General features: G+C 35.8%; 1 protein-coding gene across 4 annotated transcripts in view; it reads right to left on the bottom strand.

Annotated features, from left to right (window-relative positions):
* USP34 (ubiquitin specific peptidase 34) overlaps positions 1-18,367 on the bottom strand; it is a 231,419-nt gene that overhangs the window by 115,388 nt on the left and 97,664 nt on the right. For 3 of the 4 annotated variants that reach the window (XM_030877324.2, XM_030877325.2, XM_030877327.2), the window contains exons 11-18: positions 17,675-17,800; positions 17,368-17,497; positions 16,667-16,702; positions 16,163-16,293; positions 15,259-15,869; positions 12,894-13,108; positions 9,286-9,401; positions 9,066-9,193 (exon numbers count right to left, since the gene is read on the bottom strand). In XM_030877324.2, the coding sequence (XP_030733184.1) occupies positions 9,066-9,193; positions 9,286-9,401; positions 12,894-13,108; positions 15,259-15,869; positions 16,163-16,293; positions 16,667-16,702; positions 17,368-17,497; positions 17,675-17,800 (1,493 nt within the window). The remainder of the gene's footprint in view (positions 1-9,065; positions 9,194-9,285; positions 9,402-12,893; positions 13,109-15,258; positions 15,870-16,162; positions 16,294-16,666; positions 16,703-17,367; positions 17,498-17,674; positions 17,801-18,367) is intronic. The other variant, XM_030877326.2, reaches the window with a different exon arrangement.

The raw sequence follows: 18,367 nt of genomic DNA, 5'->3' as shown, positions 1-18,367 counted from the left end.
TGCTAATAATAGAAGCACACCACATACCTCAAGTATAAAAGGGCCAAAAGGCAATAGGAAATCATTCTAAAACCTCAAGAAGATCTGAGCATGTCTATCTTCTGGAAGAAAAGGGGGTACAGGGAACATATTGACATGCAAATCCCAGAAGTCCTAGTAGGCAAGAAGGTTGCCTGCATGAGCCTTGAAAGAAGCAGGACACACTCTAATAAAGTTACTGAATTTCTTTTATTTTTAAGCTTAGGAGCCAATATTGCTTCATGAAAGAATTTTTACAAAGAGAAAAAGTTGGCACCCTACCCACAAGTATGGAGTACAAATAAGTCCTCAAAAATGCCTACTCTTTTTAAGAGTACCAGGTATATTCGAATACAGGACTACACTTCTGAGTGGGAGGAAAACAGTGGCGAATGCTGAGTAGGAGAAACTACAAAACTTTTTTTCTGAATAAAATCCAAAGTACTTAAATTTGACTACAAAGCCTTGTCTGATCTGTCCCCATTCCTTCTATCCGTCTAACCTATTTTCCTTCCCATCTTCCTTTTTTTTTTGGCGATATGTGGGCCTCTCACTGTTGTGGCCTCTCCCGTTGCGGAGCACAGGCTCCGGACACGCAGGCTCAGCGGCCATGGCTCACGGGCCCAGTCGCTCCGCGGCATGTGGGATCTTCCCAGACCGAAGCACGAACCCATGTCCCTTGCATTGGCAAGCGGACTCTCAACCACTGCGCCACCAGGGAAGGCCCCCCATCTCCCTTTTTGCTATTCCTTCAAAACACACGAGCACATTCCCGCCTCAGGGCTTTTCTATTGCCTCTGCGTGGAATGCGCTTTACCTAAATAGCTACCTGAAGGACTCCTTCCCTCACTTTATTAAGGTCTCCTCAACTGTCAACAGAATGGATGACCCTGACAACTCTATATTAAATATCACCTTTCCATTGCTCTGCGAACCTCTATTATTCTTGACTCCTTCCCAATTTTCCTTCAGTCATCATCACGTAATGAATATTCCTTTATTTAATATGTCTACCACTAGAACGTGCTTGATGTGAGCGAAGAGTGTCTTATTCACTAAAAATCCCTGCATATGGTGCATGCTGAGTATATATTTCCTTAAATAACAAACCAGCAAACAACTTAAAGGCAAGATTTTCAAGGAAGGAGGAAGACCAACAGTGTAAAATGCTATATTACAGTTATGAAGGAAAAGGACAGAAAAAATACTACTGGAAGATAAAAGAAACAGCATGTTAGAAGTATGTCAAAGGATCAAAACAACATTAGTATAGATTAAAGAGTATATAGTGGACTTCCCCTGTGGTCCAGTGGTTAACACTCCGTGCTTCCACTTCAGGGAGCACGGGTTTGATCCTGGTGGGAGAAGTTCCACACGCTGCACACTGTGGCCAATGATAATAATAAGTATATAGTGAAGCAACGAAGACAGTAAATGCCTGATATCCAGTAACTGCAAAGTAAATATTCTTTAAATATTCAAAAACATTTAAATTTTTAGTATACTTTTAAATATTAAAGTATTTAATATTTTTCAACAAGTCGCACAGAAGTGGTGCTTGGGAAGATAGACCAAGATAGATCAGGGGAAATCAATTTCAATTTTAGATTATTTATCTAAACTCCTTTGTCAAAGTTTCAGAAACATTAGCAGAGTTTTTCCTAAAAATTAAGACATAAAAAACTCGAATGTATATATATATATATATATATTAATTTGACTTTAAAAGCATAAAATCAATGAGATATCACAAAGGACAGAAAAATTTCACCTAAAATCACAAAAGCAAATTCCAAAATTGTTTACCTAGTGTAATTTCAACAATACTTTTAAAATACAAAGAAACAAAGACTAGAGATACCATATCTCACTAAAGCAAGTCTTATAGTGTGCAGCAGTTGTATATTTTCTGAAAATCTTATTACCTCTTTTGCAGTCAATGGTGTTAAGAGTCTAGACTGTTTAAATTTACTTTCCAAATTTTCTACAATAAACATGTTTTCATTTTATAAAATGTAATGTAGAAGCAAGCACATGATGCTTGACATTAGAGAATAGGATGTCAGGCATTGAGCAGGTATTGGTTGAGTTGAGTGAATAATGATGTGGTTCATGTAAAAGAATCCAAAATAGGATTGTAGAAATGGGACTCGTCTTACCTCTACTACCTAAGGGGAATGCTTTTCTCCATAATTTATAACAAAAACACTGAATTATTAATAATTACATCTTACGTGACTAAAACAGTTTTTTTAAGTTTTTCCAAAGATTCAGAAAAACTCCAAATTTTTCTCCTCAAAAGAAGATTTCAGGGGCTTCCCTGGTGGCGCAGTGGTTGAGAGTCCGCCTGCCGATGCAGGGGACATGGGTTCGTGCCCCAGTCCAGGAAGATCCCACATGCCGCGAAGCGGTTGGGCCTGTGAGCCATGGCCGCTGGGCCTGCGTGTCCGGAGCCTGTGCTCCGCAACAGGAGAGGCCACAACAGTGACAGGCCCGTGTACCGCAAAAAAAAAAAAAAGATTTCAAAGAACGGTGAAGAGACATATTTTAAGTGCCATAAATTTAAGAATATAAGAAATGACCAAATCCAGAATCAAAGTGATCCTGAAACTCTGGAACACTTTATTTAAACTCATAAATTTGAAAGGAAAAATGATATAAAGTACTGATTACAGAATGAAAATTAGTAAAATATTTACAAACAGGGTAAGATCATGTATTTGTTTGCTGACTATAATAATTTATATTCCAATATTAAAGGAAACTTCACAAGATCACATATACCAACTTATTCCAAGTAAAATTATATCATGCTGTACAGCAGAAACTAACACAACACTGTAAATCAACTACACCCAATAAAAAATTTAATTTTTTTAAAATAAAAGAAATAATGTCATAGCACTTCTCCTACAACAACTATGAGATACTACACCCTGACTTATCAACTTTTTTGCCCAAACAGTTTTGACTGCTGATATGCTTATGAAAAACATCAAAATTACTGTTATATTCAAACTTACATTCACAAATTCTTCCAAGAGTGAAAATTTCAAATACCAAACCACACAACCCTAGGCAACAATATGTTTAAGATGAAAAGGTTCAATGGTCCAGAGTAACAAGATACAGTCAGCCCATATGCAGGTTCCTCATCCGTGGATACAGAGCTAACTGTCCTACTCTATTTTATATAAAGGACTTGAGCACCTGAAGATTTTGGTATCTGCAGGGGGATCCTGGAACCAATCCCCCAAAGATACAAAGGGATCACTACACTAATTTTAGACTCAAGAAAAATGCTATTACTACCTTAGACTGCCCTTTGCTTGATACAAAGGTTTTGTTGCAACCTTTGCTGAAGCTTATTACTATACAATAGTGTGATGTGACTCTAAGAATTACCAATGTAACTTTATATTGCTTTAGTAGAATGAACACATTTGGTAGTAGTCTTCACAGTTAAAGTTACATTTGGACGATTTTTTCCTAATCCTACACTCCATATTTGAAGAAGACTGGTGTGTTCTACAAAATGCTGTCAACTAATTAATTAATTAATTTTAAAATATTTACTTATTTGGCTGTGTCGGGTTTTAGTTGTGGCACACAGGATCTTTGTTGCTGTGTGCAGGATCTTTTTAGTTGCAGCATGCCAGATCTTTTAGCTGCAGCAGGCAAACTCTTAGTTGCGGCATGTGGGATCTAGTTCCCTGACCAGGGATCGAACCCAGGCCCCCTGCATTGGGAGCATGGAGTCTTAGCCACTGGACCACAAGGGAAGTCCCTCAGTCATTTTAAACTATAGTATATACCAAGAGTTGACAAAAAATGCTGTATATGATATAGTTTTTACAGAGAGAAAACAAAACCAAAAAAAAGTACATAGTACCATGCATTTCTTAATTATATGAACCTTTATTTATGTAAACAGAATCCCTGACTCGTGACCATTTTTACTTTTGTATTCAAAGGCAAAAAATTTCACACGTGGGTTAAACTACCTACTGCATAAAGAATGGCAAAAAAATAGCACACTGGATAGGTTCCCAGACAGAGTCTCAAATCAATTCTCAAGAAGCCACAGAATTTCAGGAGGTACCTAGCCCAGGATGTGAACCTGCATGTGAAGCTACCTGCCTTCTAGTAAACATAAAACACCAAAGGGGCTGATTACAACCCAACTCCTACTTCCGCCCTACTCACTAGACAGCAGCCTTATCTCACTCACCCAAAGTAACAAATACCAAGCTGAAGAGTAATGGATTTTTCACTGTGGGAGCTACTGTCTACCTCATGCTCTCACTTTATGACAACATTCTGCAAACCAGTCTACTATGTGTTTCCGTGTGTAACTTTAAACCTCCTGCACTGCTGAAATGTTATATGCCTTATAAAACAATCTGCCTAAGGCTAAATGTGCATAAGTCACATGCTGCATGTTTAAAGTGTTTTAAAGTGTTAACAGTGGGTTCCGTATAAATGGCAGAATTATGCGTGATTTATGGGAGACTTTTCCTTTTTCAGATCTCTATGCTTCCCAAGAAGTAATGAGCCTGTATTACTGTTCAAAAGAAAGCTAAGTTCATTTTGTGAAATAAACTGTAATAAGACCATAGAACAGCAAAAACAAACAAAAATTGGTGACAGGTCTATAAACCATGGAAAGTGAGGAACTAGAAGGAAAATTAAAAAGTCAACATAGAGGGGGCTTCCCTGGTGGCGCAGTGGTTGAGAGTCCACCTGCCGATGCAGGGGACGCGGGTTCGTGCCCCGGTCCTGGAGGATCCCACATGCCGCGGAGCGGCTGGGCCTGTGAGCCATGGCCGTTGAGCCTGCGTGTCCGGAGCCTGTGCTCCGCAACGGGAGAGGCCACAGCAGTGAGAGGCCCGCGTACCGCAAAAAAAAAAAAAAAGAAAAGTCAACATAGAGAAAATAAAAAGAAACATAAAACCTGTGTAAACTACATAAAAAATTGACATCATCAAGAAGCAGACATCTGTGCAGTTTTTTCGGTCAAATGTCAGGAAAATGGTAAATGAGTTAAGATTTCAGTGGCCCATTTATTTCAACATAAGGAAGAGCTTTCCTATTAATATTAACACCCTTGTGCAACATTCCTTTCCTACTGTGATGGCAAACTCAGGGGGAGAGGAATCCTTGGAGAAAGGATTCTTGTGTTCAGAATAGGATTTCTCAAACTCTGATATCAATACTGACACTTCACACAATTCTGTTGTGAAAAGCTGTCCTCTGCATTGAGGGATGTTTAGCAGCATCCCTAGCCCAAAGTAACATCTCCAATTCCACTCATTAATGTGACAACCAAAAATATCTCCAGATACTGATACTACCTAGGGAGAAAAAAAATCACCCCCATTAAAACCCACTGGTTTAATTGTAAAATAGCTAGTGGGAAGCAGCTGCATAGCACAGGGAGATCAGCTCGGTGCTTTGTGACTGCCTAGAGGGGTGGGATAGGGAGAGTGGGAGGGAGGTGCAAGAGGGAAGGGATATGGGGATAAAAGTATAAAAATAGCTGATTCATTTTGTTATACAGCAGAAACTAAAACAACATTGTAAAGCAATTATACTCCAATAAAGATGTTAAAAAAAAACACTAGTTTATCAGGAAACTGGAACTAATAATGTTTAAAAAAATTAATTATTTTTCAGTTTGCATGATAACTTCAGTAAGTTCAGCTGGTATACACTGGATGTGTTGCATATGTCACAGGCTAAAAAATGCCACTATGCTCTAAGTACTGGCATATATGACCAATTAATAAGAGGCCTAGCATAATACACACAGCAACCGTCTGAGTAAATTTTGAGGCCAAAATTAACATCAATATAATAGTTATGTTTACTATATATCAATAAACCATTAAGTAACTATGATTAGGTACAGGACTGCCTCCAACAAATGAAAAATGCTTCAACTTCAAGTGATTTGGGAGTGAACAAATTAAAGCTTAAAAAAATCCAAAATGATGATTTTCCATTTTATACACAGAATTTTCCTTTTGTCTCTTTTACTTTTTTTTTTTTTTTTTTTTTTTTTTGCGGTACGCGGGCCTCTCATTGTTGTGGCCTCTCCCGTTGCGGAGCACAGGCTCCGGACGCGCAGGCTCAGCGGCCATGGCTCACGGGCCTAGCCGCTCCGCGGCATGTGGGATTTTCCCAGACCTGGGCACGAACCCGTGTCCCCTGCATCAGCAGGCAGACTCTCAACCACTGCGCCACCAGGGAAGCCCCCTCTCGTCTCTTTTAAGCTACACTACTTAGAAAAATATATGCTCATTATGGAAAAATTAGAAAATAGAAAACCATAAAGAAGAAAAAATTAACTGAATCCTCCCAGAAATAACCATTCTACAGTCTCACATATTGCTTGCAATCTTTTTAACAAACGGGCCTATGAGTATACGCCCATATCATTATATAATCTTTGAAAACATTTGACTCTTAAAGGCTACATGATATTTCATCTTTCACATAGCTTTTTTCCTTTTTATTGAAGTAACATACATGAAAAAACACATATAAACCTAAGTGACAGTTCAAAATATCAGGAGGTGAACATACCTGTGTAACATGCACCAACATCAAGAAAGAAATCATTACCAGCATCCCAGAAGCCTTGGGATATGCCCCCTTTCCACTCACTAACAACCCAAGAGTAACCATTATCCTATTAAATACAATAGTTTTCCTGATTTTCTTTTTTAATTTATTCATTTATGGCTGCATTGCATCTTCGTTGCTGCTACTCTTTATTGCAGTGCATGGGCTTCTCACTGCGGTGGCTTCTCTTGTAGTGGAGCACTGGCTCTAGGCGTGCGGGCTTCAGGAGTTGTGGCTCATGGGCTCTACAGCGCAAGGCTCAGCAGTTGTGGCGAACAGGCTTAGTTGCTCTGCGGCATGTGGGATCCTTCCGGACCAGGGCTTGAACCCGTGTCCCCTGCATTGGCAGGCGGATTCTTAACCAATGCGCCACCAGGGAAGTCCCAGTTTCCCTGTTTTTAAACTCTGTATAAACAGAGTAATAGAGATATACTTTTTTACATCTGGCTTCTTTCACTCAAAACTTTGTCTGTGAGATTCAACCACACTATTCCATGCAGTTGTAGTTCTTTCATTGTTACTACTATATATATACTATTTCATTCAACAAACAGTCCACAATTTAATTTTCCTTCCTATTCTTTTTCTGTCATTTAGATAGCAGTAGAAAGAATAGTTATTTTGAATAATGCTTTTATGAACATTCTTGAATGTGTCTTTTGGTGACCTTCTGGATGTATTATTAAAAGGCACATACTTAGCAGTGCAACTGCTGGGCCACAGGATATGCAGATGCACTTTTGGGGAATAAAAATTGATACAACTTAAAAAAGTATTCATTAGCTTCACAAAGACTTTTAAAAGACAATTAACATTTTAGGGACTTCCCTAGTGGCCCAGTGGGTAAGACTCCGCGTTCCCAATGTAGGGGGCCCAGGTTCAATCCCTGGTTGGGGAACTAGATCCTGCATGCATGTCTCAACTAAGTTTGCATGCCACAACTAAGAGTCCGCAGGCCGCAACAAAGATCTCACGTGCTGTAATGAAGATCCCGCACATAACAACTAAGACTCAGAGCAGCCACAATAAATAAATGATAAATACATATTTTTAAAAATATTTAAAAGACAAAACATTTTAAAACTAATTTCTATAATACCTATGTAAATGATGAAATATCATTCACCCATTAAAAGCATTCTTTTTAAAGAATATATGCCAAATGAGGCAACTGATCCAACTAACAGGGGTCTATTAGTAGTTTCTTATACCTGCATGAATAAGCAATTTTTCTATTGTGATTGTACCAATTATAGCCCTTTAAAGATCAAAAGAAGAAAATTAAATATTGCAGATACTTTTTCTAATTCAATTAGGTAAAAAAATTTTTTGAAGCAGTTAAATATTCAATAAAATTAGACATTTATATTGAGCCTGGGCAGAGGTAAGCTGAAAATATTAATATAATATATTCAATTAGGGGCTTCCCTGGTGGCACATTGGTTAAGAATCCGCCTGCCAGTGCAGGAGACATGGGTTGGAGCCCTGGTCCGGGAAGATCCCACATGCCGCGGAGCAACTAAGCCTGTGCGCCACAACTACTGAGCCCTTCGCTCTAGAGCTCACGAGCCACAACTACTGAGCCCACGCACCGCATCTACTGAAGCCCACGCACTATAGAGCCCATGCTCTGCAACAAGAGAAGCCACCACAATGAGAAGCCCATGCACCGCAACAAAGAGTAGCCCCCGCTCGCCGCAACTAGAGAAAGCCCACACGCAGCAACAAAGACCCAACACAGCCAAAAATCATAAACAAAAAAATAAATTAAAATATATATATATTCAATTAATAACTGAATTCACCACATCAGAGAATGGAACAATATTATCAGAGCAGTATAAGGGAAACTGGAGACTGTATCAACAGAACAGAACTGAAAATCAAGAAACTTGTGGTAATTATTTGAGCCCCAATAAGAAGTATATAAATATACAGCAGAATTCAAACTAGGAAAAAAACACAACTAACCTAATTCTTTGTGCACTACAGAAGTCAAAAGATCCACCCAGATGGAAGAACAATGCCATTATCAAAATGTTTATATTTCAGCTTAAGTTTAACTTCACTTATCTTATTTAGCTTTCTTTATATATAACAGTTCAAGAACATTTAAACTGTAATCTGAAAATAGAGTAATCACCACCATGTTCCCAGAATCAATAAGACAGTATTCCTTTGTCTCTGTTGGAGGTGATCTAATCAAGAGTGCCGAAAAGTGCTGAAAAAAGCAAGACTGTGTGATAACATATAAACCCTGTGGGGGAAAACAGTTTAGAACTAATATAAAAACCACAATTACTAAAAAAAAATAGGTTGATAACAGTACATTAAATGCTATGAACCCACCATATCTAGGTCAATAAGAATATTGATTATGAATATGATTACTGCATAAAAAATTTTAAATTCCTATTTACCTGTTGTTTCCTAAATTTTCAAGGCAACCTTCAATGAATCTCATTCGAATCTGTCTATCCGTAAACCAACATACTAAGGAACAGAGAAGTTTCTCTGCTTCATTTATTAATCCTTCAGAAAGATTAACCTACAAAAAAATGTATATACATAAAGTTACTGTTTATACTGAATGCATTTTGCTGTAATTTTGTAGTCTTTTGGGTTTATTAAATAACTTACTGCATCATCATCTTGGACTATATCCCACAACAAAGTGTTTCCTTTCTTGCAAACGTTATCCAAATTAATGTCTGTTACAGCATTACTGCTGAATTGATGTTTATGAACTGTAGGTCCTGAAGGGGCAAAATATAACACACTATAGAGCAATGCAGTTGACTGAAATTGTAAAGTGAACTACAGCATTCATAAAGTTAACAAATTCAAAGTGAAGTATAACAATAAATCTCTTCTTACATCACAAGATAAAAACAAGATTAACACAGTTGCTTTATGAATGAGACAGAATAGTACTGTTTAGAGTTTGATACTACGAAAGTAAAATAAGAAAAGTTTTCATAGCCTCTCCACTATTTCATAGCCTCCTCACTATTACTAATAAGTATGATTAATGTTTTCCACATGTCAAGAGAACTATATATAAATATTTGAAACCCAAATTAAACATTAAGAAGAAAATTTAACTGAATTAACTATATAGCCAAGGGACGTTCCTCTAAATGACCTTCTGTAAAGTGTCTTATACCTAAAGATTTTTTTAATTGAGATGATTTACTCAAAACATTCAATTAAATTCAAAGCGTCTATTGTAATAATTCAGACTTTGAGTGCCAGACTATGAACTCTCCCTAGCTCTGTTATATTAAGCAAAAATGCTTCATTGTCTTTAACAGCTTTACCATGAAATTTCCCTCTTAAACTGTACATGTACATTGATTTCATTAAAATGAGAACTATGCAACCTTCACCATAATTCTGTTTTAGAACACTTTCACCACCCTAAAGCATTCCCTCATACTTAATTACATTTAATCCCTGATCCCATTCCCGAGCCCTAGTCTGTTCTTCCATCCCCATAAATTAGCCTTTTCTAGAAATTTCATATAAATGGAATCATACAATACGTATGTATAGTCATGTCTGACTTTGTTCACTTAGCAAAATGTCTGAGGTTCATCCATGTTGAAGCATCTATCAGTAGTGTGTTCCTTTTAAATAGAATAATAATAAACAGAATAATATTCCATTATATGAAAAAATTGTTTATATATCTACCAATTACTGAAAGTTTGGATAGTTGCCAGTTTTTGTCTAATATGAATAATGCTGCCATAACACTGATATAACCAGTCTTTGTATAGACATACACTTTCTTTTCTTTAGGGTAAATACTTAGAAGTGGAACTGTTGGGTCATAAGGTAAACACGTATGTTTAAAATTTGAAGAAACTGCCATACTGTTTTTCAACACATAGGTATGGTCGCTCTTTTTAATTTTAGCCATTCTAATAGATATGCAGTAGAATATCATTCTGGTCTTTAATTTTAATTTCCCTAATGACTAATGATGCTAAGCATTTTTTCATGTGCTTATTAGCCATTTGTGTACCTTCTTTGGTGAAATAAATCAATTCCCAATTTTTAATTAAGTTGTCTTACTACTGAGTTGTAAAAGTTCTTATATGGTCTGGATACAAGCCCTTTATTAGATATATGATTTGCAAATATTTCTCCCAGTTTGTAGCTTGACTTTTTAAGTTTGGGGTTTGTTTGGTTTATTTGTTTTGGTATTTACTTTTTAAAATTAATTTTATTAAAATACAATATAAATACATAAGATCCGGAACATTTCTATCACCCCAAAAAGTTCTCTTGTGTCCCTTTACAATCAATCCCCACCACCAATCACTGAGTAGATGTCAATCATTATAAATTACTTTAGGAAATTTTAGAAGTGCATATAAATGATATACAGTATGTATTCTTCTGTCTAGCTTCATTTGCTTAGAATGTTTTTTGATATTCAGTCATGGTGTTGAACGTATCAGTAGCTCTTTCCTTTTTATTCCAGTGTGAATATACAACAATTTGTTTATCTACCAGTTAATTCCAGCTGAGGTTCATAAATGAAGCAGTTATGAACATTCAGGTACAAATCTTTTTGTGGACGTATGTTTTCATTTCTCTTGGGTAAATACCTAGAATAGGAATTGCTGGGTCATATGGTAAGTACAAGTTTAACTTTAAAAGAAACTGCTAAAACAGTACTCTAAACTGCCTGTACTATTTTAAGCTCCTTCACAGCAATGTATGAGAGTTGTAGTTGCTCTGCATCCTTAGCGTCATTTGATATCATTAAGTCCTTAATTTTTTACCCATCCGAAATGAGTAGAAATATCCAGTTGTAGTTTTAATTTGAATTTCCCAGATGACTGTAGATATTGAACATCTTTTCATGTATTTACTGACCATTTTTATATCTTCATTTATGAAGTAACTAAATTTATTCATACCTGTTGCCCATTTTTAAATTGTATTGTTTGTCTTACTGTGTTGGAAGAGTTCTCTATAGTATTAAATACACAGTAATACAAGGTAGATTTGGAGACCAATAATACATCTAATATTTTGCTCAATTTCTAACTTCATATAGTAAAAAAACATGTACAATACTGAATAAAAGGAAAACAGGTTAAGAATAGAAGAATGGTGAAAATTTAATAAATATGGTATAAAATTAAATTGACCTCAATCTTAACCCATTCATTTCTCAACAATCACAATAACAAAAATGTCAAAACAGGGAATTCCCTGGCAGTCCAGTGGCTAGGTCTCCGCGTTCTCACTGCTGAGGGCCTGGGTTCGGTGCCTGGTCGGGGAACTGAGATCCCGCGAGCCACGCAGCACGGCCAAAAAAAAGGAAAAAAAAAAAAGTCAAAATAACCTTATCTAGATTATACGCAAGTAACAGTTGAAATCAGAAAGTTGTTGCCAAGATCCACAAATTGCATCTCCAAGTCTGATCGTGGCTTTAAAAGCATAAACCTAATCTATCTGGTTTACTTAGTTTATAATTTACTGGCATCCCAAAACCCATGTCCTAGGCTACTAAGTGCTGATGGTATGTAACTAAGCAAGAGGCTGGATATGGACCTTTAAATTGCCAATTCTAGAACTGTTTTCCCTCTTAATTTTTCTCCCTTTCCTCCTTTATCTCCTCCTATTCTTTAACCTCTTCTAACCTCTATTCTTTAGAGTTTGGTCATGTCCTATCATCTTTTTAAGACTGATTTACAGTGATTAGAACCATCGTTTTTTGAACATTTTCATCACCCCAGATGAAAGAAACACCTCACCCTTTAGCAGTCACCCCTCCTCTTATTTCTCCCAATCCTCACTAGCCACAGGGAACCACTAATCTATACTTTCTATCTCTACAGATTTGCCTATCTTAGTCCTTTTATATAAATGGAATCATACAACATGTGATTCTGTGTAATCTCCTACTTTTAAGTCCTAAAATTCCTGAATATAAAATCTAATGCAGCCATATATTTTCTCAAATACAAAGCTATAATTTTTATACATATTATTTTTTATTTCTTTTCCTTGTTAAATATCTCTTGATGGAACTGCAGCCTTCATATTCATGATGGAGTATTCATAATAATTTCATTTCCTTGGGGAAAAAAACTATAATATGAAAATTACTTGGCAAAAACACTGAAGTAACAAAACATTGACTGTTGATTCCTTTTAACAATGTGTTATATAAATTATTCCTATTTTAAATAAAGGAATATATTTTACTTACTACAGAACCTTACCTTGACTAAGATGTTCATGGTAAATAGATGCTAAATTGGGAAGATGTTGTTGGAGATGAGATGTTAGCTCTGCATGTGAATTAATCTGAACTAGCTCCTCTTCACACCCAGATTCTTCACCATCAAAATCAGCCATATTTTTTTCTGATTTTGCACTGACCTGGGAGCTGCTGCAACTGACATCATCTGCACTTAGCATATCATCAACCATATGACTGTAACACAGAGAGGAGTACAAAGTCAGCAATTACAAATTTGAACACACATTGTGAATCACAAAAAAATATCTCTCAAAACATTTGGCACAAGTTACAACCCACTCAAGAATAAAGCTACATTTGTTTGTTAACAATATGGAATATTGACAGCTTTACAAAAAATAAAAAGCCCACAAAGTCTGCACTATATATTAATTATACAATATATACCTACATATTATCTGGCTCATCAACACACTTCACTAAAACAACTTCAAAGAGAATAATTTTAGGAAAAACAAAATCAGTAAACTTAACTGTTAGATAATTTTTTTATAAACTCAAATCTTAAAGTGAAACCTTAAAATTTATTTACATTTGTTCATCCAACTGCAGAATCAAATCAGATAAGGAAAAAAATTTCAATTTACAGCTGCAATCTAGATGTGGTTAGTATTAACTGAGCAACTTTTAACTCAATAAACACCTATTAAGCCCTCCCTTCTAAAACATACCATACGGGGTGCTCTAAGGATGTAGAGACAAAATGATAAAAATAACACGAAGAAGAAAAGTTCAGGATTGATTTAGACTCACAAATGGTACCCATACACAGAGAATATGGAAATGGCTAACATAAAAAAATAAATCATTAGGTCTTTTCAGGTAGAGGGTTGGCGTGAACACTATAAGAGATTTACAATGTACCAAACTGAACATATTACCCTCCTCAGTTTTATGAACTAATTGCTTTGTCTCCAGTATGTCCTGGGGAGAACTCTGAATGTGCATTTCTGTAATGTCAGACCATAAACCAGTGGTTCTCAAACAGAAGGCCAAGGGGACATCTGGCAATGTCTAGAGACAATTTTTGGTTATCACAACTTGGGATATTCCTCCAGTATGTAGGCCTAGAGGCTAGGGATGCTGCTAAACATCCATCCTACAATGCAGAGGGCAGCATTCACATTGCTGTAAATCCAAAACACAGAATTACCTGGCCCAAAACATCAATACTGCCAAGACTAAGAAATATTACTGTAAACTCATATGGGTTAATGATAAGAAGAAAAAGGCAAAGGAAATAAAGTAGGAATATGTATGGATGTGTAGTTCTCCCAAACAACCATATTAAATTCTGAAAGGCCCGGCAAATAGTCAGGTTTAAGATAAATCCTGATAAACTACATATCCCTATTTCATCATTAACTCAAATATTACTACTTGCAATGATAGTAATAATAAATAGCAGCTAATATTTATTAAGTTCTTATTATGTGCCAATCATATCAGCCCATGAAATGCTCACAATAAGCCCATGAGATAGGTACTACTGTTTCTATTTTATAGATGAGAAAATGATAGTAAGAACAACTGAGTACCTTGCCCAATACTGTAACACTAGTAAATGACAGAATCACTTACTATTAAACACCATAGGTATATTTCACAGATAATCAAAAAGCTTTATGCTGAGGCTTTATCCTTACTAATATCCTAAAATTAGAATGTGCATAAAATTTCCCTTTTCGTGATCACACTTTAATGGAAGTTTCCACAAGGAATTTACTATCTACTATTAGGCAATTATTACAAGGAGCTGAAGATCTAGATCTGTGTTGTCCAATACAACAGCCACTAGCCACCTGTGGTCACTGCACATGTAAAAAATGGCTGGTCTAAATGAAGATGTTAGGAGTATTAAATATACACAGATTATTGAAGACCTAGTACAAAAAAATTTTTATTAAAAATTTTACACGGATTACATGTGGATATATGATATTTTGGATACTACTGCTTTAAATAAAATTTATAATTAAACTTAATCTTCTCTGTTTCATCTTGCTTTTTAAAATGTGCCCATTAGAAAATTAAAAATTGGGACTTTCCTTGGCGATCCAGTGGTTAAGACTCCATGTCTCCACTGCAGTGGGGCATGGGTTCGATCCCAGGTTGGGGAACTAAGATCCCACAAACTGCAGGGCGTGGCCAAAAATAAATTAATTATGAAAATTTAAAATTACATACTTATGGCATGCATTTTTAGCTTACATTATATTCCTATTGGACAGCACTGATCTAGAATATATCACAATTGAATAAATATAGGCTATAATTAACTCCCTAAAGGAAATGTAAGCTGTTTTATTTTTAGGTAGACTTACCCATCGTGGTGGTGATGATGGTGGTGGTGGTGGTGGTGATGCTGTGGACCAATAAACTGCCGACAATTAAATAATTCATTCCCAATAGTCTCCCCAAGAAAGTCCCCAGTGCGTGTAATACAAGATTCCTGAGATGCTTGTGCTATATGAGCAGCATTCATTTCCCCTGAAATATCATGTTCTGGGTCTTCAGAGTGTGAACAGGCATCTAGCATTCGTATTCGATTATCTACTGATGGCACTGACTCAGTGTTAAAAACCAGGTCCTTTCCTGTTCCATTGCTTGTCCCACTTCTTTCTGATGGACCTTGGGAATCCCCTAAGCAAATGCCTGCTTGACTTTCTAATTTCCTGTTCCGATGATCTGTACCACAACTGCTTTTAGAAGGATTATGACCATGATCGTCATCTTCATCTTCTTCTTTAAGGGCTTCAATATCTGCAATGTCTTCTGACTGTACCTCACTGCCAGGGCTCCCTGCTGACTGGCTTGCATGGCTAGAATTCACCTCATTGCTAGATCCATCACTATGTCCACTACTGCTACCAGGACCACTGCTTCCATCTTCACCACTGTTGGCAGTTTCATCAGAACTTCCCTGCATGGATTCCTATATTTAGAAACAAAGAGACTTAAATAAATATTTAAACTAGTAAGAAAAAAGTAAATGACATTAACACACTGTACTTTTTTAAAAGGCTGCCACAGTCCTGACAAATTTCATTGAACAATACAAAATGGAATTAAAAACTCAAAGAAAAGTAAAGAACCTCAATGATACTTAAAAGATAGGAAAGGCCTCAACTGGCATCATGTTTATATTCCCAGTTCGAAGGATAAACATGGCACAAACCCAAAAATCAAAAAATCTCTTTAAAGCGGGAGGAAAGAGTATTTTCATACCTCTGTATCTGAAAGTCGCTGCTGCACATGTTTGGTTCTATTAATAAGTTGCTCATCCATTTCAATGTCACTGCCTCCACTTTGATGGGTATCGCTGTTATCACTGCTTTGAGGACTGGCTGCAGGTGACCCTATATTAAAATGATGGGGATTTTTTCACTTCTAACTTGTATTAACATGGATCTATCAGAATGTCATAATCCTTTGATTCTTTGATATACCAAAGCTTCACGCTAAGTAGCCAAAAATATAATCTGGAAATATGTTAACATTTGCCAATTATTTCTAAAGAAGATATACATGATTTCAATTAAAAGTCAGGATACTAATGATTTCAGCAAAAAGGGTAAGTAAGATAGACAGGTAGTCAGGATTTACATCTCCTATGCAAAATGAACTTTATGAATGTGATACAAATATATTATATAAAATTAATTAAATCTAGATGATCATCAAAATAAAACTACAAGTCATCTTGCCATACATTTCTAAGACTCAACTTACAAGGTGATGGTGCAGCTCTTCTGAGCTCTTCGTCCTCTGAAGGAAAAGGAAAAAACAGGATGGAAATAATCTAAGTGACTGAATTTCTTTGGGGCACATATCAGTTGTTTTTATTACATAATCAACAAGATATAGGTAGGGAAACCTGCAATAATATAAGTCCCCACCACGTGTCGTAGTACTTGTGGGTGCCTGCACAGGAAAGCCTAAGAAAAGGGTAGTATATGATGTCAGGAAACAAAAAGAGGGGTAAAGCTGATAAACTTGTAGGAAACCCTAGAAAGTTATACATGTAAAAGCACATATAAAATACCTGGAAAGACAGAAAACTTTGAAGTAGAAAACACAGAAAGAGAAATGTATCATTATGTTCTATTCTCAAAATTATTTCTAAAAGAAATCATGTTGACTGGTTTCTAACCAAAAGCTCTAAAGCTTTTATGACATAGTTTTGTTTTTTTCTTAAAAGAACACTAATGAAAGAAGATCCAGTAACTACTGAAACGTTATTGCTGTTAATTGAACAGTAAACCAAAAACATGACCTAACCCCAATTTATTAACGTTTTAAGAAAACCAACACCTCCCTTTCCAACTTATTTCAAAATTGAGATTAAACTGAAACTAATTTGCAGAAACTATTTCAAATTTGAGTTATAAACTATGAACAACTTACTTCAAATTACATTATACTTTACTAACCTTTCTTATTTCCAATGGGAAGATTGGTGTTTAGTAAAGATGCAAAAGAACTCTGTTTAGATAGCTGGGCCTTAGCTGCTAGTGCATTATTCCACAATGCTTTAATTAACATCGATGCCAAGTACAGTGTCTTTAAAAAAAAAAAAAAGGAGAGGTTGAAATTAGCGGTTTTAGGAAATACTGTAAGAAATTTAATATCCTTTTGCCTAACTGAAATGCCAACAGTAATAAACTACAAGTTAAATCATCTGGATCACAAATAAATTTTCACTTTACAAAAAAAAAAAATTAGTTTTGAATGAATTACCTGTTCAGTATGAACACTTGGTTCAAGAGCTGAGACCAGATTAAGAAGATGTCTAAGTGGTACTGGATCCAAATTCTTGATGAGTGAAGGAAATAAGTCATGTATATACCGACTACAGTGTTTCAGCTAGAAAATAAAAGTAGAGACAACAGTCAAAAATAATCACACTATATAAATAACCTGACACCAAAAAAGTTATGTAAGTTTAAAAGTGAAGAAGCTGGCTAGTACACTGATGTTTTTAAATATATTAGTAAAATGTTAATTACCAAATGTCATAAATCGCAGTACATAAAATTGTGAAAATAAAATTCCACTTATGCAGAACTTCACTTTATCCAAGCAAACCACAAGCATAATTTTTTAACCTCAAGAAGGAAGCCTGCAATAAATAGTCTCTGGAATCCAAGTATAAAAAGGATTCCAATTTAATTTAGGAACATATCACTAATATAAAAACAAGTTAAACTGTTAATTAAAATGTAGGCAATAAAAAATAAAATAAATTACAATTAGACGAGAAAACCAAATAAATATTATTTTTTAAGTGTACAGTGGACCCTTGAACAACATAGGTTTGAATTGTGTGCATCCACTTATACAAGGTTTTGGGTTTTTTTTCCACTAAATACATACTACAGTACTATAATGATCCACAGATATGGAACTGTGGATACGGAAGGCTAACTGTAA

The sequence above is a fragment of the Globicephala melas genome, chromosome 12, assembly GCF_963455315.2.
Source record: "Globicephala melas chromosome 12, mGloMel1.2, whole genome shotgun sequence".
Taxonomy (NCBI): Eukaryota; Metazoa; Chordata; class Mammalia; order Artiodactyla; family Delphinidae; genus Globicephala; species Globicephala melas.
Note: the sequence above shows the minus strand (reverse complement) of the source record. Positions and strands in the feature narration are given on the sequence as shown.